Source organism: Nymphaea colorata, chromosome 2, assembly GCF_008831285.2.
Source record: "Nymphaea colorata isolate Beijing-Zhang1983 chromosome 2, ASM883128v2, whole genome shotgun sequence".
NCBI classification, from domain to species: Eukaryota; Viridiplantae; Streptophyta; class Magnoliopsida; order Nymphaeales; family Nymphaeaceae; genus Nymphaea; species Nymphaea colorata.
Genome location: NC_045139.1, coordinates 19343369 through 19368012, shown reverse-complemented (window position 1 = coordinate 19368012; position 24644 = coordinate 19343369). Strand labels below are relative to the sequence as shown.

The following is a 24644-nucleotide window of genomic DNA, read 5'->3' as shown; positions in this document are numbered from 1 at the left end:
AAATCAAAGGCAAAAGTCTCAAAGGGACTTACAGGGTGGAGCTAGAGAACTCTGATTAAGGAGTACTAATTTTAGAGTTTTAGACTTTAAGGGTTAGTTGTGCATAAATTGTCTTTTCTAAGACATCCAATAAAAATTATGGTTATAAATTGTCTTTTGGAAGACATCCAATAAAAATTAGAACCATACTTGTGCTCACACCAGCCCACTTGACACTTTTAGATATATATATATATATATATATATATATAAGTGGGCTGGTGTGAACAATGGCCCGCAGCAGCCCACACCTCCTTCTGCTATCGGAACGCCCAGAAGGCAGCTGGCCTCGGCGATGACCGAACACAATAGCTGCGGCACTTCGGCCGGCCGCAACATGATAATCAGTCAGATTCACCAAAATCTAATTTTTTTTTTCCCTGTCTTGCTTGTTAAGGATCAACCGTTGTAACTATTAAGCAATAATATGTTTATACTTTTACCCAAAACTAAATTTTTCATAAAAGCTCAATAACGATCAATTGTCGATATCATTATTTGAATAAATCATCGTATTGTCCATTTCATCTCATACATTTTCGCCTTACAAAGTCTCCCAAACTCAAGTGTAAGAACCACTCGTTTCGTTGACACTATATTGATGAGTAGACGACGTTGACAAAAATAAATGCGGTTCACATTGCTGGGCGGCTCGAGTGTCTTGCCATTTATTTCTTAAAATGATTCGCCTCCACATCAAATTCTTATCATTACCAGCGCCGAGGTTGTCAATTATAAACTAAGGATGTTAACTGCTCCGATCTAGATTGGATATATCCTTTCTCATATCCGTTTTTTTTTTATTCACATACTCGGATTTTAATTTGGATTCAGATTTGAAATTGAATAAAAAATTATATCTGAATCCAAATCCAAATTTTAAACTAAAATTTGCTAATTTTCAAATTTTAATAGAATTAGATACAAGCTATTTGTCTAAAAATGAATCCGATATGATTCCGCATTTGAATCTGATCAGATATTTATGTAGATCTGAATATGATCGGATGCCATTTATTAAATTTGAATTCGATCTTATTTCCTAATAGGATATTTTTTTTTTATATCTGATAAAGGTAACATTAACTGATAAGTCGAGTGTTGACGATTGACTATGCGTTTTCAACTTTTCTATACTACCAATGGTAGCGTCTGCAACACTGGAACTAAACAATACATCATATGACGAACCAAGTCTTAATGCTGCTTTAGACCGAGAGGCAGAGAGAACGATGAAGGGAGGTGAGCTTAGTGGTAGAGCCACATAGTGACTAGTGTGGGCAGTTGCCCACGCCAGTCTCTTAAAATTTATTTATTTATTTTTAAATAGACATCTTTAAACATTTATCTTTATATATACCTAAGTGTCCCATCAGATATAACTATTGTTAAACGAGTGTCTTTCCAACTAATTTTTTTTAGCTTCGCCTCTGGGTGAGCTTTGGCTGTGAGGCCTTACCTCTTTTATTTTGGTTTTACACTTACATATAATTTGAACTAATACTTAGATAAGGATACAAACGCAATAAATAGAGAGGAATTGAAATAGGGAGATACCAAAACCGATAAAGTTTGATAATGACAACACATGAATATGGCAACCAACAAGGATGGGCTTACTTGGTGATGAATTTTTCATGTAAATCACATAAGATACGATGGGCCACTTAAATTAAAGAACAAATAACTTGGTGAAAACGATGTGACGTGACCATATTGCCACTCTTTTCATTTATTATATATGACTTCCATATCTTATCCAATATGGGCCCATTGCCAGCTTATTTGAGACCCAGATGAAGCTCGACTAAGCCAAGGTCCGTCTAGACTCTAGTCCAATCAGACATGCATGGTTGAATGGCTGGGTGCAAATCTTATATGTGAGGCTCCAAAAGGCTCGAAATTGGACTCATCGGTCCACAAAAAATACAAGAGATTTTGGTTACATCAGTCGCAACATTTAGATATGTTGTCAAGGAGTCTGTGGCATGTAGTTAAGCTACGTGCTAGGTTTGGCACCACATGAAACGACCTGGTTTATAGCCTCTATTGCTTTGGGCGGTCCACTTTGTTGAAACCAGAGACTTGAAAGCGACCCACCCACTTCACCATCTAAGCATGTTTGATAGGTTTGGTTCTTAGATTCGGTTCGACCTTGATCCGAAATCCACAGTTAATGGGATTCACTGTTAAAGTGAAGATCTGATCTCGGTATTATAGGTCTTAGATTGCGCGTTAAGTAGCAAGAACCTGAGGTATGAAGTTGGATCTTTGATCCCTAGTGTTAGGGGCGGAGGGAAGGCGGAGCCCGCATGGGCTTTGGCCCCACCTCAATTTTTTTTTATATATATATATTTACATGTAAATTTTTTAAAAATTTGCTTGTCTTATATACATATTTTGAAAAGTGATATTTTTCGGTCTGTGTCAACATTTAGAAACTTTAATTCGGCCGCTCATAAAAAAATTCTAGCTTCGCCCCTGCTTAGTGTTCTCATATTGCCTAATATAGCCTTAGGGTGTGGATATGAGATACTTGGTGATATGATCACTGTGAATTTCAACTCCAAGTTTTCAGGCCCGACTTCCTGATGGTGGGCTGCCCAAGTAGGCATCAAATCTTAAGGTTTTTAACAAGCACCATGAATCGAAAATCTACTGTTTTATTTGGACAATGGATTTCATGGAGTACTTATTTTTACATGGGATCTCATATCTAGCTTGAAACAGATGTGGTCTTAGAGTTTCACTTGAGATTATATCGATCAATATATTAGGTTTCATCTTGAGGTGCATAGAATAGCTGGTCGGTCTGAGTGTCGTCTTCAGTTCAATTTTTGTAGCTGCTATTATAAATAGTGACATACATGACACTCGAGTTGAAGGGTATAACATAAGACCACCCAGTTCCCAAAGCAATCCTGAATCTTAAAGGTAGTAAAGGTAGAAAAAAGAAAGGGTGGCTTTGCTTCTCAAAAATCACCAAGTTCTTGGATTTCCACGAAAGAAAACATGGTTTTATCTAGTGGGGATGCAATTTGATCAAATTAAAATCCTTGCTTGGTTTTGGAGAAAGATAATGTGGCGATGTTATTTTACAAATCAACGATCAAAACAAGCGTATGAATGTCATGTGCTTGGAAGATAACATTCCTTAGTACCATTAAATCAACTTTATGCTTGTCGAGTGGGAACCGACTTGAAAAGGAAAAATGTCATTATCTAGAGAATTCGGATTGACTCAAACATCTTATATAACTAAAGTCATAGATAAATATAATCGACTTTTTAATCAGACGCAACATTCTACTTGTTTTAGAAAAAAAATAAAGCAGAATAAGGAGGACTAGAGCTACAATTTTCAGCAACCTCACATGGAACGGCAAACATCTCTATACTTACTCTCTTTGTCTTTATGTTATCCGCAGATATTTTATCAAATTTCATTCATCCATTTAGATATGTTAAAATATATTAAAAAAAATCATTAAAAAAAGGGTCGTTAATAGATCATAAGGTACAATTTTACAAGGGCCGTTTAAGGGAATTTAATTTTAGATATGGTTTTCTTCTGTAACATTTTGAGCTGCAAACCTGCCTCGTCTTAGCGGTGGCAGAACTCTACCATTCTTTTCTTATAGGCCAATCATTTGACCATAATCTCAAAAACAGGCCTCAGATTTGTAAGCCATTTCCTTGATAAAAGGATAATAGCAATCTCCAGTAGCTCCCTTTTCTGGCCCATGCATTAATTCCTCTTATTTAAAGCCACATGCTTACTGTTTTGAAGATTTTAAAATGTTGGGTCGAAATGAAAAGATATAAAGTAGCTCTCTAAATTTAAACTGTCTTGTTCATCGGAATAAATATTGCAAGTACTTCATCTAAATTTAAACTGTCATGTTCATCGGAATAAATATTGCAAGTACTTTAAGAAGGCAGTGGTCGAGCAGGAAAATGAAAGGTCGGGATTCAAATTCTTCTCAAAATTTCAAAGAAAGCGTGTTCATATTTTCTACAAAATTTAAAAGGAGATTCAAGATCCTTTTTTAAGCTGAATAACAGGACAGAACAGAAAATTTAGTTTTCTTTTTCTAAAAAATAAAAGCTATTTCTTCTATAGTTTATGATAGAACACACCTATTGATGCCTCGTCTATGGTTTTGAATAAATAATTCTCCACGTAGTATATTTGCTGTAATGTCAAACGTACTTATATACATGTCAATTTTGTTTCCTAAACAAACATTTTTGGCTTTATATCTATAATAATATCAGACTTTATGAGAATTATGTAGGTCCTTGATTCTAAGGTCATCGTAAAGTAGAAATTAAGTTGCAAATATATAAGCTAAACTGTTTTTAAAATAATTGTAAATACCATTTAAACTACGAGAGAGAGGAGAGTGAGAACAAATCAACTTTGGCGAAAGAAACCCTTTAATATGATTTCAGGGGTATTTTGGCTTTTAAAAATAATTTAGCTTTTATATACACAAACGCGATCTTCAATGTTTGATGTTTTGTAATTGATGATCTAGATGATTCCCATAAAAACACCATTCAAATGAGGGGAGAAACATAAAAACTAGTGAAATTTTCTTAAACCAAACCCCTTGTCTTTTTTAAAGAGTATTTTGGATTATTGAATAAATCTTTACAACTTAATCTCTACAAATCTTATTGGAATCAATGAATATACCAAGGAATATATATATATATATATATATATATATATATATATATATATATATATATAAGTTGACAATGGAGCGAAGCTCCAAGAAGTAACTTCTTATTAGTACCTGAAAGGAAAAAAAATCTGAGTTGAAGTGCATAGATTTTAAAATTCAATGCTGATGGCATGATCCCATCTGACATATGTTTCAAGAGAAAAAAATAAGTTGAGTACCAGAGAGTAAAAACGATACTTTCGTAGGCAAGCAGACTCAATCAGTTTTTTAACCAAAGCACTTCCAATCTTAACGACTCAACACTAAAAAAAGTGTTCCATATTCTCCTTTGAACATTTGAACGGACAAAGGAATTAAGAAGGTTTTTTTTTTTTGATATTTTTAGGTTTTTTTTTTCCTCATTTAATCATATTCTTTATTTGCATTTTAGACGGTTAAAGGTAAATGTATAAAAAATGGGGGTGCTTTATTATATAGTTTAAAATTATAATGTCTTTATTATAAAAGAAGAGTGTTCCTTGACAATGAAACTCAACGCCTCCTTCAAGGTTGGAGGCCTCGAGCCAAAGGCCGGAGCTCGGATATAAAAGCTCGATTATCTTAACCCGACGGAGCTTTCGTTGCCGCTCCATGAAGCGGCTGTCTTAACGAAACCCCCGTTCCGTTCTTCGCCCCTCCGATCTCGTAGCTCCTTTGACCTCGCCCCTTCATTTCCCTCGTTCATTCGTCGTCGTCGTCGGTTTTGCTACGCAAAATCGGTCGGAGATCGACGAAACCGTAATCAGAAGCGACTCCTGGGAGATGGTAAAGGGAAGATTCATCGCTTCATAGGCGGAGAATCTGGCGAGTCCATGACGGCAATAGGCGAACCCTAGGGGGCGGCCATGGAGTTACCGCCATTGGAGAAGCTACGGGAGAGTCGGACGGAGATGGAGGAATTGGGGTTGAGTCTCGTGCCTAACCCCTCGCCGTGGCTCGAGATCCGGCTATTTTACGTGCGGATCTCGCCCTGCTGCGTCGATCTCGCGCCGGAGCAGCTGTGCCTGCGGACACTCCCCCGGCCGATTGGCGCCCTCCTTGAGATAAACGGGGTACGGATCCCACCGTCGGATTCTGCGGCGCTTAGCCTTCGCAGGGATCGCCTTGATCGGGGCTCTGCGGAGGTTACCTACGTGAGCACGGACGGCGTCAGGATCGCCGGGGAGCTTGGGTTAGAGGTCTTGGACTCGAACGATGATCTGATTCTGTGTGGCTCCTTGGAGAGGGTGGAGGCGCAGTGGGGCGAAATGGAGACACCGAGGTTGGAGAAGGACGGGAGGACAGGCTGGAGCATGGATTGCTACTCTGCCGTGGCATCGCCGCGGTCTGGTTGTCCGTTTCTTCGAGGGGCTGCCACGACGCCTTCGATCGAGGTCTACCTTGCGGGATGCTGCTCGGGTTTCCCGCTGATACTGACGAAGACGATCCCGCTGGCTTCCAGGAAGAAGGTAGTCCGGCAGGGGGCACTGGAGTCCATTCCGGAGGAAGAGGAGACGGGGGTGCAGCAGACGGGAAGCATCGCGTTGTTACGTCAGAGGGCGTTGCAGGCATGCTTCTTTCTTTCCCTCCATTTATGCTTGTCCCCTATATTTGCTTGACGATGCTTCCTGATTGTTGAACTTGGCCCTTGTTTGGTTCTTAATCAGGACATGGCCTTTATAAACCCGACGATTGAAAACAAAATTGCGGACATCTCAGACTGTGCTTCAATTAGACAAATAGTTTTATTTCAAGTGATGATCATACCTGTTCTTTCGAAAAAAAAAAGGTTGCCTTGTTTGAAATAAGTTGTTTTTTATGATATGCTTCAGAATCATTACTCCTTGGTACTAGAAGGCCTGTAGAGGCTATCGAATACCTTTCAGGTGTTCGTGCTGTGTTTATTTTGATTTCGCAACTAAGAAAGGGGAATTTATTCATTCTAATTTGATGCTTCAATAAACAGAAAACATTACTCATGAAAAATTCCATTCATTATGGTAAAAAACGTATCAAACCGGTGCACGATACAACTGTCTTCATCCTTGTATACGCTGCTATATTTCTTCAGGCATCCCTACCGAAGTTCTCGCTGCTATACAACTGTCTTGGGGTGCATGATGTTCAGTATTATTTCCTTTGCGAGTGTGATTCGTATTGGCCCTTCTGGGCATTGACTCATCGAGTTGTGTATACCTGGCTTCTTAAGATAGTGGCTCGGTATCATCTTTATTTTGAGACTGATGATTGATTCTTTCTTACTTTTCTCACTCTAAACTCCACAGATGTTCTTGAGATATCCAAATCAATAAATTTGAGCCTTTTGGTACTATATACAGTTACTTTTATCGGCTGCAAACTTGTGATCAATAACACCCGTTGGTGCTAGTATTTACTTAGGAGTCCAGGTAATTATTTGAACCTTTTCCAGTTGTCCTTCCCATAGCTTGGCTGTTTTTCGTCCACCCCTGAATCGCTTTCAATTCCTGGCAGTGGAGGAAGCTCTATGTACAGAGAACTCCAAGAATACACCCCAAGCCTACCACTGACAGAGGCTGGAGAGTATGAGAAGAAAGAAATATGCCCAATGTCATCTTGAATTTCAGAATAGAACTCTTTATGTTAAAGAAAGTGATGAACTTAGAGTCTTAAGTATACAAAGAATTGGTGCTTTTCAACATTCGACAAATCCAATCATCATTGGTCAATTCAAAAAGAAGAGTGAGGTACAGGTGGTCACTAAAAATTTGCACAACAAATGCATTTTTCTCTTGATTCATCTTCAGAGTCCTTTTCTGCTGGGCAAGTTCGACACTGAGGTGGAAAGCATATTATCTATTTCCGGTATTTGGCTATGTAAGAGATTTTGCTACAAATTTGTGCCGATTGGAATATCTTTGGTAGTTTTGCTAATGAATTCCTCCCCTCGATAGGAAGAAATAACTAGAAAAGAAAAACCAGAAACTCACTATAAATTTATAACTTCTTGTCATATGATTAGTAGCCTGGGTAATTCTCCTTGAAGAAGTGACCATCAAGATATCTCTCGAGATCTCTTTGTCGTCACACCGCACTCATAGACTAATGCTACAACCTGTTACTGGTTGTTGCTTCAACATGTATAATGATCTTTACAAGCAAAAATGCAGTCAAATTGCCTTTGCTTCCCTATTCCAATGTATCACTAATTTAGACCTCATGAAATGATCCTGTAAACTATGTCACATGGATGTGGATATGGTAGGGGTTCGGGTATGGTAGTATGGGTTTGGACACGGCAAATTTTGAAAGTTGTGGGTATGCGGGTATGGCAAATTATATATTCTCAAAAATGATAAAATGAAAAAAAAAAAACATTAATACTTCACACTTTGTGTTACAATCCACAAAAATTCTCAAAATTAAAGAAAAATGGGTGGAAAATATAGAATCTTAGTGGAAGGGAAATATAAAAGAAGGGAAAAATCAAAATTAGAGAAAAAATTAAGTTTGAAAATATAATTTTAAATGTTTTAAAATGCAGCTGTACCTACGTACCCTGTTGTTGTACCCACATACCGACACGGGTACCTGGGCAAATTGCATGTACCCGTGTCACATAGCCTGTAAATTATCATGTCTTGCATATGCTACTGGGTCCTCTCAGATAGCCATGAATGCAGTCAGCAATTATAAGTTGATCATTGCTGTCAATAAAATTTTTGTTAAACTATATGGTGTGTAAGTTGGTTGGCTGATGAGGACTGCTAACTGCAATTAAGGTACAAAACAATTTAATCCAGTCATCTCTTGATCTATGATATGAAAGTTAGATTTTTTTTTTCTGAAAAGATAAAAAGGTAAAGAGCTGGATATGATCAGAACTAATTTATCTGCCTTGCTCAATTATGATTGCTTTTGCATTATCTTGCAATGTGCTTTCATCCATTTCCTTCAGTAAATCTTGGAGGACACGGAATTTGGTCCACTTTGTTGCTATGGTTGGTCAAGGAATAAGAAAGCCTCAATTTTGGTATAATTGTTGCCTGCAACTTTGATGGTTCTCCAGCAGAATGGTGTTAACACCTCAAACGCCGAGCAGGTGTTATAGAAAATCTGTGACAAAGTATATGACCAATTAATAATTTAAATAAACCTCCTCAAGGGTGAGATTATGCATGTGCAAATATAATCACAAGGATACAGTCTCTACACACACAAAAGAGGGAACCAGACCTTATACTACATAATGGAAGAGACAGAAGCAGTCCAGTAAATTAATTCTTCCTCTTGAACAGTAATTTATGAGGTTTTTTTCTCCCTTTTTCCCCTTCTATCTACATGGACCTTCCAGCCTGTCATATTTTCTTTACTGCCTGGCCCTCAATCATTTGCATATTTCTTATTAGATGCACACATTTCCATGTCTAGTATCATGGTATTTTCCAGTTGTATGAGAGGGAATTATTTTTGTTTATCTTTGTTATTTTTGTGTTTAAACAGGAAAAAACCGATGCTCCTCTTTCATGATTCAGCTTCACCAAATGGGAAGCTATTTGGTCATCTGTTTTTCTTAAATTAGATTAAATTCTAGTAGGAAATTGGCATTATATGCTTTACGGTGACAAATATTTTGTTCAGATCTCTTAGAGAACTGAGATTGTATCATTTATTTTTTGATGCTTTGGGTTCTATTTCTTTCATGATATAGGTAAGTCTTTTGGGTTTTCAGTAGATAATGGGATATGGTCTCCATTTAGAATCACAATCTAGCAGCTAAGCCACAAACAATCTTCTAGGAGAAACTATAACATCAGGAGAAGGTATACTAGGGTGGAAAACAGGAAATGGGCACATCATTCTACGCCATTCCATGTATTCTATGGTTTACCTTGGAGAATGCAGGAACACCAAAAGGTTTTCCTGCATGGATATTTGGATGGGCTCCACCATGTTCTCCTGTCTGCTGTGTGCGCGTATCTGCATCCACGCAAGTGTCCTGTTTTGCATCCTGAGAAATCAAACAAGCTCTAAGGAGCCTTTTGATGCCCTGAAAGGACTTCCACAGACGAGTTTACCAGACCTCTCCATCACTGGCCTTTGGTTTTTCTTGATTTTAAGCCTCGTCATATGGGCTTTTGAAAGTTCATCTGAAGTAAAGCTTCGCCAGGGCATCAAACACGCTTTGTGCCTGAAAAGTAGGAGACAGTGATACCTAGGTGTGGATAGAGATCTATGTCATAGTGGTACGTGGGATATGCCCACGTACCAGTACCAGTACGGCAGTGGTATGCTTAGATCAGTTCCTGATCCAAACCTTTTTTTTTTTCAGTTTTCCTTACGTTTTAACCATATTTTTGTTAGTTTATTTATGTTTATGAGATTATATGTGGAAATTATGAAAGACACTATTAAAAATTGTCTTATGTGTTGTGTATATATATAGACACACACATTTTTGTTTGCCGTACCTCCGTACCAAGATCTTCTAAAATTGCTGCACCCATACCCGTACCCATACCTATGTAACATAGGTAGAGATACATAGGATACAATACAAGAATGTATAAAAAGGGTATGAGCATTAGGTGTGTGCACTGACACTCTTTGTGGCCTTTGGAATCAAATCTTGGTGGTGAGATATTGTTCTGACCCATGCACACGAGTGCCAGTTACCAGTACCATTCTTGATATGTACTGTGTCATTCATGGATTATAGAGAAGTATATTATTCAAGCGCCGGACAGAACCTAACCAAATGATGAGTAATGGCAATTGGATCTGGTGAATAAACTGTTGTCTTCCAGGGCCTTGTATATGGTTGCATAGTTGTGGGAAAACGGATTTCAGTTTTCAAGTTATGCTTTGCAATTGTGAAAGAACGTGCAGTGTTGTTGGGCATTGACTGTGTCCTGTTAATAAGGCAATTTGCTATGTGCTCATTGCTTATAGTTGATAAAATGATCTGTCACTTCATTTCACTTTTTCTCCGTTCACCGTGTTCAGACTGGTTTGAAGAATGGTTTTTAGCTTGCCACTGATAACTGCCAATTGTTTTTGCCTTTTTCCCAATGGGCATTTGATCTTTCATTTGGAGCTATCAACAGTCTATACTTGGAGCCCCAGAAAATGGTTTGGAAGGCCGGTGCACAATTATGTTTCTTGGTTATTATTCATGATGTGCTATTTCTGCATTGTTTACTTCCATTTCCTTTTCTCCACTTAAGTCCCTGCACTTAGCATCAAAATAGCTTTTTTTTTTTTCATATCCGATAAAATGAAAAGAATTTTGGTTGATTCCCGTAAACCATTTTCATGGATGTAGGTAGCAAATGAGAGAATGGATGCTTATGATTCTGAAGACAAGATTAGCCACAGTTTTTATACTGGAGATGTGTACTCTGAAGACAATGGAGAACTGACATGGTTTAATGCTGGTGTACGGGTTGGTGTTGGCATTGGCCTGGGAATGTGTCTTGGCATTGGGATTGGTGTTGGACTACTCATGCGTTCCTACCAGGCTACAACCCGGTCCTTCAAAAGGAAATTTTTCTAGCTGTGTTGAGAGGCCATGCAGCAAAAGTAGGGATGTTTTTCACATCATGTTGCATGAAAAGTTTGTGGACGTCACCATTATCCGTCGGCTCCAGGCATTTCCACCAAATAACTGGAATACAGAATAGGATGGGGAATGAGAAGCTGTTGAACTTCGTGTCGCACTGTACAGTTTGGGTAGTTGTTCAGTGACTCCTGCATCTTCCCTGTTGCTGGTGGCATCTGTGTGGAACAGTGAATGAAGAGTTTGTGCTCTTTCTAGTTAGTGTAGGTGGGCAGGAGGCTTCCTTGCTATGAGTCTACTATATTTTAAGGCAGAATGGTTCAGGTGGGCAACGAAAGACTGCTGGTATGCGTTCAAAGTAAGCATCTGAAACTTAACCTTTCAACCTTGTGTGTTGAAGTTGTAAAAAGAAAGCTTTGCTGCTTCAGGGTCATGTCCATGGGAGCAAAAGGCGATGATCATCATGCTTTTGCTTTTTGACAAGGCTCTGAATCTTCCAATGTAAAGATTATACTTATCGACCTCTTTCTTTGAAATATGTTTGCTTTCTCTTTTCTTTTCCTGTCCGGGGGTTTCCATTCGTTTCGGCACACATTTGTCCAAGGTTGTAACACAGCAAAACATTGCTGCAAACTTCCATAGGAGGGTGGTTAGAGGATTGTCGTTTGACGGAGGAAAAATTCTTGTCCAGAAGTGATGATGTTCATGGTCACAACTAGCATAGCATGCCTCTGCCCTCCTTTAATGCGGACGCGTTTGCATGACATGGTACTCCTCTGAATCGTTTTTTATTTGAAAAATACAGTAAAATCTGTCTCATCTTTGTAACTCTTGCTGTGGATTCTCTCTCTCTTTCTCTCTAGATTGCTACTTATAGTTCCTTTCCTTTTCACCATAAATTGCATTAAAATGCCGAGTTGTGATGACACCGCGGTTCCTTCCCACCTCAGGCGTCGTAAGAAAAAATTTAAGCTGGACCCTATGCTCTGGAAAAATGATGAGCAGCAGAATCTCGTTATTCCTCTCTCACTTTTCATCATGAGAATGCCATGCTGGCATGACCTTTTAAAAAGGCGGGCACCTTCATCTGCTTCACCATCCCCCATCAACTATGCTCTTGCCCCTGGTACTCGCTCTTCTGGTGATGGGGCTCCTCCATCTTTGAGGTCGGACCTGCTCCCAACTCATTACGAGCTTTTCTTGTTGTGGAGGTTGGACCCAATCCGAACTTAATAACTAGAGAAAACTAAGTTTATTTTCAATAGGACACGCAGTATGTCCTCTGCAAGGAACGAGCGCCGTGACGGCTTCCAATAAACGACGAAGTGAGGTGGCCACAGATGGAAGAAGCCAAAGAAAGGTGGCCATGATAACAGAACGAGCCACAAATAATTGCAGGTGGTGCAGGGTGGTGGGTGGGGGCGATGATTAGCTGGGACTTCACGTGTAAAAAGATGATGTACAAAGCCTCCTTAGATCTTAACGTTTTATAGATCGTACAAAACAAAGTAACGCCGTATCTACGTAGTTGATTCGAGAAGGATCGGCCTTTAAATTGTTGATCCCACGTAGAGAGCGCTTTTCGTAACATTTAAAAAACTCGCGGCATGCGTAAAAGTCAACTTTAAGAGGAAAAAAGAAAGAAAGAGTATCTTCATGTAAAAGCTAGATCGTTATTTGAAAAAAAGAAAATTGTAGATCACTTGCCTACTCAGCTAAATATGGGTGCTTTTTCGGTTAAGAAAACACTTCCAACGCGTAAAAGCTTTCGTTGGATGGTTGCGGCTGAGGTGATTTTGATGCCGCATATTCCCTCCAAGGAAAGTCAATAGTTTCTGGTGGCGTCGTCGCCAGCACGTGCTCCCCACTGCGCCCTCCGTCCCGGCGAGCGCGAGAGGAATGAGTCTAGTGGCCCTCACAATCCCATCCGCCAATGCACAAAATCATCGAATTATTATTATTATTGTTGTTGGTTGTGGCTGCTATGATTGTACCATATCATATCTAATATACACCATGGCAACTACATATGTGTTATATTTCTTTTGTAACATATGAACTTCTATCATAAGCATTACAAATTTTGGAAAACTTAAAATAAAAAATAAAAAGTGCAAGCTTGAAACTTGACCGAACCACTGTAATACCATCCCAATGAAAGCGGAAGCCTCTTTTTTCTCCATCCCCCCTCGGTTCAACTCGTTTACTTGACGACTGACAGTGGTGAAACGCTTTTTTAAGAAACGTTGAGCGGGAAATTGCAATTCAATAAAATTTTACGCCACAATGAACTCAGCTGGGGCTTCGGAGTTCGGACCGTATATTTGTTGTAATTGAAGCTCTCCCCTCGTTCACAGCCGAGCGCTCCGAGAGCAGCGGCGAGCGACCGCACCCCGACCGCCTCTGTCTCTCTCTCTCTCTCTCTGTCTCAGTGTGCGCCCTTCTGAGGGGGAGGCGATGCAGGTGCAGCGGGGCGGGGCGGCTGCGGGCGGCAGTAGCAACAGCCGGGAGCCGCCGCTAGTGGTGGCACTTAACTGCCTGGAGGACGTGGGAATGGAGGAGGATGGACTCTCGGGCGTCGCCCTCGTCGAGCACGTCGGCCTCAACCGGCTTGGTGACGGACGGATCGAGTCCGCCTCCGCCGTCCTCCTCCACTCCCTCGCCTTCCTCCCCCGCGCGGCTCAGCGCCGTCTCCAGCCCTGGCAGCTCATCCTTTGCCTCGGCTCCTCCGACCGCGCCGTCGACACCGCGCTCGCCGCCGATCTCGGCCTCCACCTTGTCCATGTCGACACAAGCCGCGCCGAGGAGGTGGCCGACACGATCATGGCGCTTATACTCGGCCTCCTACGTCGGACGCACGCCCTTGTTAAGCACGGCTTCTCGTCGTCCGGCTGGCTTGGCTCGATCCAGCCGCTCTGCCGTGGAATGCGCCGGTGCCGAGGACTAGTGCTCGGGATCGTCGGCCGGTCCGCGTCGGCGTGCTGCTTGGCCACCAGGAGCCTCGCCTTCCAAATCAGCGTTCTCTATTTTGACCTAAAAGAGGTACGGGAGCCATCTCGTCTCTTGAAAGATCTTTAGGGTTTTCCTTCTCCGTGCTTGTTAAGAACATAAAATGCAAAATGCAGTTGATCCTTGGACTTTTGCGAGTGTTTCTATCCGTTTTTTTTTTATTATTATTTTTTTTAGTGTCTTCAAAATTTTGTACAATGGCATGCTGTTGTTAGGAAGAGATTCACAGATTTCATGTATGGGCAATGGCCTCCACACTCCTTAGAGACCTAATGCAACTGGCTTGTAATAAATATGCAAGCGATTTGTGCTTTGAACAAAGAGGTAGTTGTCCTTCTTGCTAGGGCTATGACAAGGAGCGAGTATCCTACTATTCTGCATTACATAAGTTACATATACTAGTTGATTCTTAAAATTGGATGTGGATTAAGATTGTGAATGAGTTCTAATGGCCATAAATTTTAGGGGAGTATCGCTGAAAATCCCAGGGGAAAGCTGGATGTAGGTAGAATCTATTATTCTTTCAAATAATAGTATTGGTGGATTTTTATTCTTTATTTTGTTTTATCTTTTTGATGGTTTTTGTTTAGGACAAAGGAAAATCATTTCGTCCTTCGTTGTGCTTTCCTCCTGCTGCTCGAAGAATGGATACTCTTAATGATTTATTGGCAGCAAGTGACCTAATCTCCCTTCATTGCGCACTGTCCAATGAAACCGTCCAGATCATCAGCGCAGATTGCTTACAGCATGTGAAACCTGGTACTGAGGGCAAATTCTTCTTCTCTTTTTAGTCGATTTTATATATATAAACGTTGAAGCTCCTTCGTTGATTTACCTAATGGCATTTTGTTAAATCTAAAGGTCTCTTTTTTCCTTTAATTGCATCTTTCCTTGATGTTTATGATTTTCTTCCTTTCAGGTGCGTACATTGTTAATACTGGGAGCAGTCAACTAATAGATGATTGTGCACTGAAACAACTTTTGATTGATGGAACTATTGCTGGCTGTGCATTGGATGGGGCTGAGGGACCACAATGGATGGAAGCATGGGTATGGGTATTAGCTTTAGGGTATGCATTGATTTCTTTATGGTTTTTTATGATATTGTTTTCTCCTACGTTGGGAGGTTTAGTCCTTAAACATGTCTCTCAAGAAAGCACTGTACGCTATCAGGAAAAGTTGTTCAAAGTGATCTTCAGCGTGTTTAATTATCTTTGTCCAAAAGATTGCTGGTCAAAATTATTGCAGGTACACAAGACAGCCAGCAGTGGCCTAGGAAAGTTCATTAGTGAGAAGGTTGGGGGGGGGGAATGCTACAAAGATATATCTGTATGAAAATTGAAAATGCTTTAGTAGGCAAACTGTAATATGGCAGAGAAGTTGTGAATACATCGAAACACTGACAACAAAATAGCAAGACAAAAAAGGTGTGCTTTCATTTAATGACGGAAAAACTTCGTGGACCTTACATCCATAATGCATGACATACATCTTGAGGTTGCCCCTGTCCTTGAGAACATATTGGCTACTTCATATTTTTATCTTTTCTTACTCGTGAGACCTCAAAGTTATATCTTGGTTGAAAGTGCAGCTGCCAAAGCTTCAAGAGGTTAGATTTGTCTTCTCCACCTGACATTGACACAATTTTGGTCTCTTTGCTGAAACCTGTAAACGAATCTCTTCAAACATAAAGTCCAATATCAGGATGATTTGCAATCTTTAGATCACCTGTAAACTAATTAAATTATTGCTTTTTGGATATAATTTATGCCCTTGGTTCTCAAATTTGGAACCGGGACTCAGGTTGGTCAAGGCCCTAAAAAACTAGTTGGTTTCAGTTGGTCAACGTCAATTGACTAAAATAAAATTAATAAGGAGACACTTAGACTTGCAAAAATTACAGACTTGGCTTCATGTTTTTGAAAGAAAAAGGAAGAATAAACAGCATATGGAATATGCAATGTATATATATAACAAATCATATTTAATATTTTAGAAGGACCTGAGTTTTTTGGATTGGCCTGTGCTAACCACTAGTCAACCAAGTCGGTCTAGTAATTTCTCAACAGGCCCAACTGAACTGAAAGCAGGGACTAGCCGGCTGACTGGCACCTAGCCTTGACTAGTGGCTAGTTTGACAACTAAGTTTGTGACTCCTTTTGCAGTTTTCCCTTTGAACTGCACTACTTTCTGCCTTCGTCATGATAGGTATGGCAAAATTGATTAGCTTCATATGATATATCTCACATGATTATTGATGAAAGCTCTAATATATATGCTGCAATTTGCTACTTCTGTTGATAGTCACTATTTATGCACCATAATCTGGAGAACCCATAGTCATTATCTGTTTTTTCTATAAGAGAGTACTTACAACGGTTATCTGCCTTTTCCTTTTTATTACATATGGTGCTTAACATTTTCCTCTTCTTTCCAGATGCCAATTTCTCCCCAGTCTCACTGAAACTTGTTTTTTCTTTTCTTTACTTAGGTAAGAGAGATGCCAAATGTGTTAATACTGCCCCGAAGTGCAGATTATAGTGAGGAAGTGTGGTTGGAAATAAGAGATAAAGCTATATCAATATTGCATTCATTCTTTACTGTTGGAGTTGTCCCAAAGGATGCGGTGTCTGATGAGGCCGAAGAGGCTGAATCTGCAGTTGCTGATGAACATTCTGAGAAAACCGCAAGAGAAACCTCTGTATTGGATTGCGGCAGTGAGCTAATAACTAGTGACAACAATGCTCACTCAGGAATTGTCCAGAAGCAGGAGTATGAGATGGAAAATTCTCATGCTGAATGTCAGGATTCTGCCTTATCTCAGGTTGCCGTCACTAGATCTGATGGAACACATGGAAGGTCAGGTAAGAAAGGTAAGAAAAGACCTGCTCGTCGCAAATCCCAACAAAAGCATGGCGAGTCTTCTGCAATGGAGAGAGACTACAATTTTGCAATACAGAGGGAGGATGATACTGCTATAAGTGGAAGGGAACAAGCTCCTAGTTCTAGTTCACGTTTTGGTTCCCCTGATGAGTCCAGAAGTAGGAATGCTGGTACTATGGAATTAGCTATGGATGCAACTCCTGACAAGCATGCAGTTGTACGTACAGATCTGAGGCAGCCTAATCAGCTGCTGAAGGATGACTATGTTATTGCGTTGCATGCAAGGGACCGACCTGGGTTTCATATATCCCGGCAAAGAGTACCGGGTGGTGGATGGTTTCTGGATACTATGTCCAATGTGACAAAAAGGGACCCTGCTGCTCAATTTCTAGTGGTCTTGAGGGGGAAGGTACTAACTGTGGTCTTTTATTTGGTTATTTATCTTCTATTTTACTTGGAAATCTTCTTCCTTTCACTTCTCTATTTTCTCTCGAGTCCTTTTTATTTTTTACATGTAATAGATACTAATATTCTGTGTCTTTCATATGCAGGATACGCTTGGATTGCGATCTTTTGCTGCTGGTGGGAAACTCCTTCAGGTCTGTTCCTGTCTATGAAATGTGTGCCCAAATTTCCAATCTTTTGTGTTCCCATCAAAGTTTTGTGGTTAACAGCCTTATATTGGCTCTCAAGTGTACACAGACTGCTGTGGTTTGGTCTTTAAACAATATGAACTTTGCTTATGCATTTCAAAAACTTATTGTTACTTTCTAAATGATGTATATGACCTGGCTGTGCAGAATCCTGCTATGGTTCTAGGCCATGAAGCTATTGTAAAGACCAGCAGAAGATGTTGGCACTAAAATTAGGTTTTGATCAGAGGTGGCTAGAGATTTAAATTGTTGGTCATGATTAGCATGCCAAGGTTCTGTATTATAAGCCTCTATTCCTTTGTAAGAGTTGTTGGAGTCCCCAACGACTACAATTCTAGCCATTGAGTCGTCCAACATCTCTTCACTGTCTTATATAAAACCCCTTGTAACATATTCTTAAATGAGGCTGTTTTACAGCCCTTGTTCTTCATTTAATAAAGTTTCTCTTCAGCCATATGATTCCTTGTTGGGCTTTTGATGCCCGTTTAAGCTGGTCGTTGTTTGGTACAGTGGTGTGACGCACTGTGTGGGCCTTAGTGCCATTATAGTGAATTGGTTGCTGCTATTTTGACTTGTTCCTTGTGCCTTAGAGCACTGGTAGCTGTGAGGATCCTCTTAAGAAGTATAGATTTGTATCTATACTTGAAGATTAGATGTGGTCCTTGAAGGACTCTTCAAGACCCTATATTTCTAACAATTTATTCTATGCTAGTATATAGTGGTCACATTAGTGGGCCAGGGGAGATGACTCGCCATTCCATTGTCCATACTCCTTGCTGTCAACTTGGTGATAACCTGTCTGAAAAAGCCTGTGCTCTGATCTAGCTTGCATCTGATAAGCCTGGTTCTCATGTTGTATTTCCGTTTGATCTGTTCAACCATTTACAATGTTCATGAAAAGACTCCTGCTTTTATGGAAGGCAGGCCAGAACTAAAGTTAGCCTCTGTAACTGGATTTTCATAGTCCCCATAACAATCTCTGTTTTTATTCTTCCTCTGTCTCAAAAGCTAATAGGCTGAAGCCTCATCTGCCCAAGCTGCATCTGGTGTGATTTGTCTGTTGGGAATTAGGGTATTTTTGTTATACAAATTTTTAGTTTTTTTGTATTTTTTGGTTTTTCTTTTATTTTGGTAATTTTCTACGTTTTGGTTGCTGCTTAAAGCAGCCAAATAAGAGATTATGCCGTTGTAGATTCCAACAGCTCCTGCAGCTTACCACCAAAAGGAAGGTCTGGGTCCCATTTTGTTGTGAGCTTCTTGGAAGTTTTTTTAGGACATTTTATATGCATTCTTTTTTCCCTTTGAGCACATTTTGTTATTAATTGCTGTGAGCTTTGAGTGATTCCTCTCCTTGTGAAAAATAGAGAATTCTTTTGCCACATTACTTTGAGTCTTGCCGGTTGCCACTATTCTTTGATTCATATCATTAGTACGAGGCTTAAATGCATGTGGATTGGATTCAGATTTGTCATTCAGATTAACTCAGATTTAATTTGGATCTGAGGCAATAGCCAATCCAAGTACAACTTTTACATGTAGAGAACACATTTTAATCACTTTCTGTTTGATTTCCATCATACATAGAATATTAGAATTCAGATTTGAGCCTACATAGTCAAATCTTTTACCATCCAGAATAATTTCCAAGTTTATGTGCTTGATATCTGAATTTGGCCTTGGAAATTGGATTTAGCAGACTTGGTTCTATTCAATCCATTTAAGCCTCTAGTTTGAAGTGATTCACTGACTTACAAGTTTATGTGAAGAAGCAAATAATAGAGAAGATGACAAAGAACAAAGATGAAAGGTATTAAAGACTTAAGTAAAAATAATTCACATAATTGTACGAAATTAGCTTTGGACCTCAATGGTAGCATATGCGTGTGTGTGTGTGTGTGTGTGCGTGTGTGTGTGCGCTTGTTTATGTATAAGATATTCATGACTTGCAAAGTTGAGCCTACTGTGTCAAAAGTCAGCCGTATAAAACGGCAATTAGATGCATCTTTTTTTAAAAAATGCCAGTAAATGAAAAATGTGAAAAAAACATGTATTATATGCGTTTTTTTTGAAAAACTCGCTTTCTGTGACAATGATACATATATATCTCCACATGAATTCCAAGATTATGCAATTATGCAGAATATTGTTGATTATGCATAAGAACAGTAACATTGAGGTTGATAATATTTGTTTTATTTTAAAATAAAAGGATAATGTATGATTTTGTAATCAACATTGTTGGCGCCTATAGTTGGCTTGTCATGTGTAGTTCAAAGTGCATGGTTCTGATTTTTTTTGTTGCCCCTTGCCAAACTTTCTTTTCCCACTTTATATAATTAAACTCCTTGATATTTCAATTTCAGATCAACAGGAAGATGGAATTTGTATTTGCAAGTTATAGCTTTGATGTTTGGGAAAATTGGACTTTGGAAGGGTCATCGTTGGATGAATGTCAGCTCATCAACTGCAGAAATCCATCTGTAAGTGTAGCTTTATGTCTCTACTGTTTCTTCATTTTGGTCTTGTGGGAATTTCAACATAGATCTACACACCAATTAGTAGATAGAAGTGGGGCAGTAACACAAAGCTTCTCTCTAGTTTTGATTTTGCTAATTTTGTGTTCGTGTCCTCTAATCTGTTGGAGGATTTCTTTTCCTGCATAGCATCGTCTTTCTTCCTTCTTTAGTCATTTGAGTATGATGGGTTCTTGTTGTTGATTTGATATTCTCTTTCACTTGGTTTGGTCTTATGCATGGCTTATAGTGTTGTTACTCATGGGGGCTGGTTATGACCTCATTAATAATTTATCATATGATAAATTAGTGTTGCACTGCCAGCAAGTTTATATCTCTGCGAAATTTTAATGAGCAAGAGCTATCTGTGTGTTGCCATTCATTTCTTTCTATTTCATTGAGTTAGAGCTAGAAAATTTCACTGCCATCTAAATCCTAGAGCAAGAGAACCTCCGTAACTGTATTTCTTTCTTTTGTCTGCTACCTCCCACTGTACTGCATATTAAGGTTTCTGAAGCTTATCATTACAGGAGAATTTTGACATTGCACGCTGGTTATCTTATGTTTATTCACTTCTTATTTCTGCAAATGAATTGCTGTTTGTTCGTGTAGGAGCAGGATTTAAGCTGAAAGGTAGCGAGTTATCACATGGATGATTTCTGTAATTGTTCCATGTTTGCTTCTGTACGTTTATGTGCATATCCTTAGATTGCTTGCTGGATGGCCTTTTAGGTGAAAGTTTCACTTCCCTCCAACAACAAAATGGGGTAGACTCTACTAAATAAGGTCTAGCCAGTGAGTTACGTAGAACAACCCTTAGGACTTCGAGTTAAGAGTGCATACTGGAATTGCTATCTTATACAATACCGAACTGCTTGGTGGCACCCTCTCTGCACCAATCATGTGACTATGCAGTTGGCAGATTTATCAGAAGGCCTCTGAGGGCTGTGATCACACATTTGTGGCTTCTGGATATTGGAAGGTCGGGAGCCAGGAACTGACCTGTGAATGATTAACTGAGTTTCTACATTCCAAATCCCAGAAACCCCATCAAAACAGTGGAAAAAACTGATGAAACTTTCCTAGCTTAACTGAATTGGCTACACTAGCCATAGTAATTGAAACTGGGACATCAGGTTCTATCCATATATCTGAATATTGGTATGTAGCTTCCAATTATTCCTAGATTTTCTAGTGAAACATACATAAAGAAAGTACTTCAAGCATAAGAGCCCAAAAAATTTAGTGCTGAGCTGAACTAATGGCTGGAATGCCATATGTTTCTTTGATTGGCGAAGCTGAAGGCATCAAGCCTCAATGACCTTTAAGAAGCTTCAATGACCTTTAAGAAGCTTTAATTTGTCAGAGTTTTTGTCCTTTTTGGTGTAATAGTCAAATAGATCCATCATTATTATAAGATTTACGGATGTGAAAGCAACTGGCCTCACCTCTTACAAATCCAATTGGATAGAAAAGATGATTCACACATATCCCTCCCCATGTGTAACCTACATCTTGCTATAGACGGATAGGTGTTGTGTGGCATGTAAGGAGAAGTAAGAAAGCTCTCCCAACTCTGAGAAATAACTCTCCCAACTCGGAGAAATTGATTTCTCAGTTGACTGCATCTGTTTGCTCCGTTTTGACAGTTGATTGCCCAAAATTGTCAAGCCACAGGGACACAATGTGTATGAAGATGTTGTGATGTTTGTGAAGCTTTTTCCAATCTACAGCAGTAGTAGAAGGGAGAAAATGGCAGTGAGAATGGAGTATATGTGAGAAGATGAATGACTTGCCACTGCAATGTCAAATGATGTATATGGTGCTCATTCAGTTAGACTCTCCATCATTTGCTAGCTTGCAGGTAGTAAATCCTTTAGTTTCATTGATAAAAATGGGACTGTGCAAAAGCTTCTAAAACGGAGAAGTCACAGAACAACTGGTTTTGTTAGAGAGAGAGAAAAAGAGTAGGTCTCCCACCTCCTTGGCAGCATCAGAGAAAGTAAGTCTATCCCTGAGGTGGGCAATATCGGGGAAACTTGCAACACAATACGCTAGTGAAAGTGATAAGAGCACTTATGCTATCTTTTGTTAGGATGGTAAATGCTACCTGTAGAATCTGCTAGCCCCAGTGCAGTGTTGCCTTCAGAAGATGTGGGAACAGGTATGGTTCTTATGACCCTGCCAAAATACATGAATCTTTGAAGGCCTACTCCTCGGAGTTTTATTCTCTGCTATTTGAAAATTGCACGAATCCCTATTGTCCTTCTGGATCTCAAAGGCTTTCCAACTCAAAAGCTTCTCCATGATAATCCCCAGGTGAACTGTCCAGCGTGTGCGATTCTAAGTATGAGACTCCCTGAGAAGTCCCAGTCATAGACCAGATTGTTTAATGCCTCTCCCCTTTGACTTCAAAATATGAAAAAAAAATGCAATTTTTGGCTTGAGCCCTTTTGGTAAACCTGGTGGACATATCTTTGTGCCGAGCTATAAAACTGTTATGTTTTTATGGGAATTCTGCTTTCTGCTAATGGACCCCTTGTCCTGCTATACATTTGACTTCAGCTGCTTGCTGAACATACATTAGGCTACTTTGGGGATGCCTGTTGCTTTTATCCATCAGAAAGTGTTTAGCTGTCTTGTATTATAGTCTACAAAGTCTTGCAAGTGATTGTGCAAGATTCAGGCAATTCAATCTTATGTCTTGGATATCCCTGCACTTTATCTGGGCATAATCTCCCTAAGACTGACCCTTATGTTCTTTGATTATTTGTTACAAAACAGGCTGTGCTGGATGTGCGTATTGAGATTTTGGCTGCAGTTGGTGAAGAAGATGGTGTTGCTCGCTGGCTCAACTAGCTCAGGAATATGGTTGGGGAAGCGAGACTTGCCAGCATCTTAAGTTTTTCTTCCTGTGCTTTTTCTCGTCCACTTTGTACAGCATTCAATTTTGATCTGTCTAGGTTGTTCTGCTGTTGTATTCCTCTTGTAGTTATTCGGAGTGGCACGAGGTGTATATGGATATGCATCATGCCTCAGTTTTTTGTAACTCTTGCTTTCCCTTGTGGATCGCTGCCCCTAGGTCCTTGTAGGCTTATGATCTTCACATGTTTATTTTCAATGCAAAAGCATGCACGCGGCTCGACTCTTAACCTGCAATCACATTGGAATGCTGGAGAATAGGTAACCTGCAATCACATTGGAATGCTGGAGAATAGGTTTCATACCTCACCGTCTTACAACCTGTGTACCTCACCTTTGTTTGTTGGCCATGCCATGCTTGGACCCTGTAGCGTCAGGCATGTTCTGTTTGGAAGAGGTACGTATATGCCACGCTAAGAATGGTTGTTTCTTTCTTCCTTGTACATCAACATTGCGTTTCTTTGTTCAGAAAACTTTCGGATCTGTATCGTTTGCTGGAGCTGCACATGGTTTGTTCAATATTCCGGAAATTTTCCAGATTGTCTACCACTTCGATGGAGCAAAAAATCTCCTTTCGCGTAAATTTGCGATGTTGTCCCTGTTTCACACTAGCAGACCAAGCTTTACTTCTGATTGGTAAAAAACAAGTTAGTTGTTATGGTTTACTTCTTAGGATGATTAGTTTGACTAAGCGTATTAGTTTCCAATGCTTGCGCCAAAGCAGGCTAAGCTAGACATCTGAATAACCTTATTTGCAGGCGCCAAGGGCAACTTATACACGGGCTTCTTGACGAAGGGAAATATTGAAACCACTATTTGTGGCTTCGATTAGCGTGATTTGCACAATCTTAGTTACCTTGTATCTTAGGTGGGTATCGGGCCGGCCCGGCCTGGGTCGGGCCTGAAGCCTGGGCCCGGCCCGTAATATTGCTGGGCCGGGTACCGGGTCTGTCCACCCAAAATGAGGCCCAGGTCGACCTGTTTGGCGTGTTAACATCAAGAGTATACCTGACGGTCTGGCTCCCCCTCCCGTCTTCCTCCTGGAGCTGCTAGACGGACTGCGGGCCGTGGCGAGTCGACGGCCACGGCGGGCAGCGCAGGGGCTACCTCCCACGTCGGAACTGTCCATCGCCGAACTTTAGCAAGTATACCTGACATCCCGGCTCCCCCTCCCAGAGCTGCTACAAAAGGACCGCGGGCCGCGGCGAGTCTACGGCCGCGGCGGGCAGCGCAGGAGCCACCTCCCACGTCGGAACTGTCCCTTGCCAGACTTCAGCAGGGAGCGCGCATAGGGAAAGGGGGAACAGAGAGGAGAAGAAAGAGGGAGAGGGGGAGCGGCTACCTCCCACGTCGGAACTGTCCATCGCCGAACTTC

The 24644-nt window shown here is 40.2% G+C and overlaps 1 protein-coding gene across 1 annotated transcript; it reads left to right on the top strand.

The window, feature by feature from the left end:
- The first annotated feature begins 5282 nt into the window (after positions 1 to 5282).
- LOC116247750 (C-terminal binding protein AN) lies at positions 5283 to 23499 on the top strand. The gene is given in 9 exon segments (XM_031620053.2): positions 5283 to 6319; positions 11056 to 11312; positions 13785 to 14331; positions 14889 to 15057; positions 15218 to 15348; positions 16790 to 17590; positions 17733 to 17780; positions 20198 to 20314; positions 23132 to 23499. Coding segments are annotated over 9 exon segments (2847 nt in total). The 5' UTR covers positions 5283 to 5617; the 3' UTR covers positions 23207 to 23499.
- Positions 23500 to 24644: the final 1145 nt, after the last annotated feature.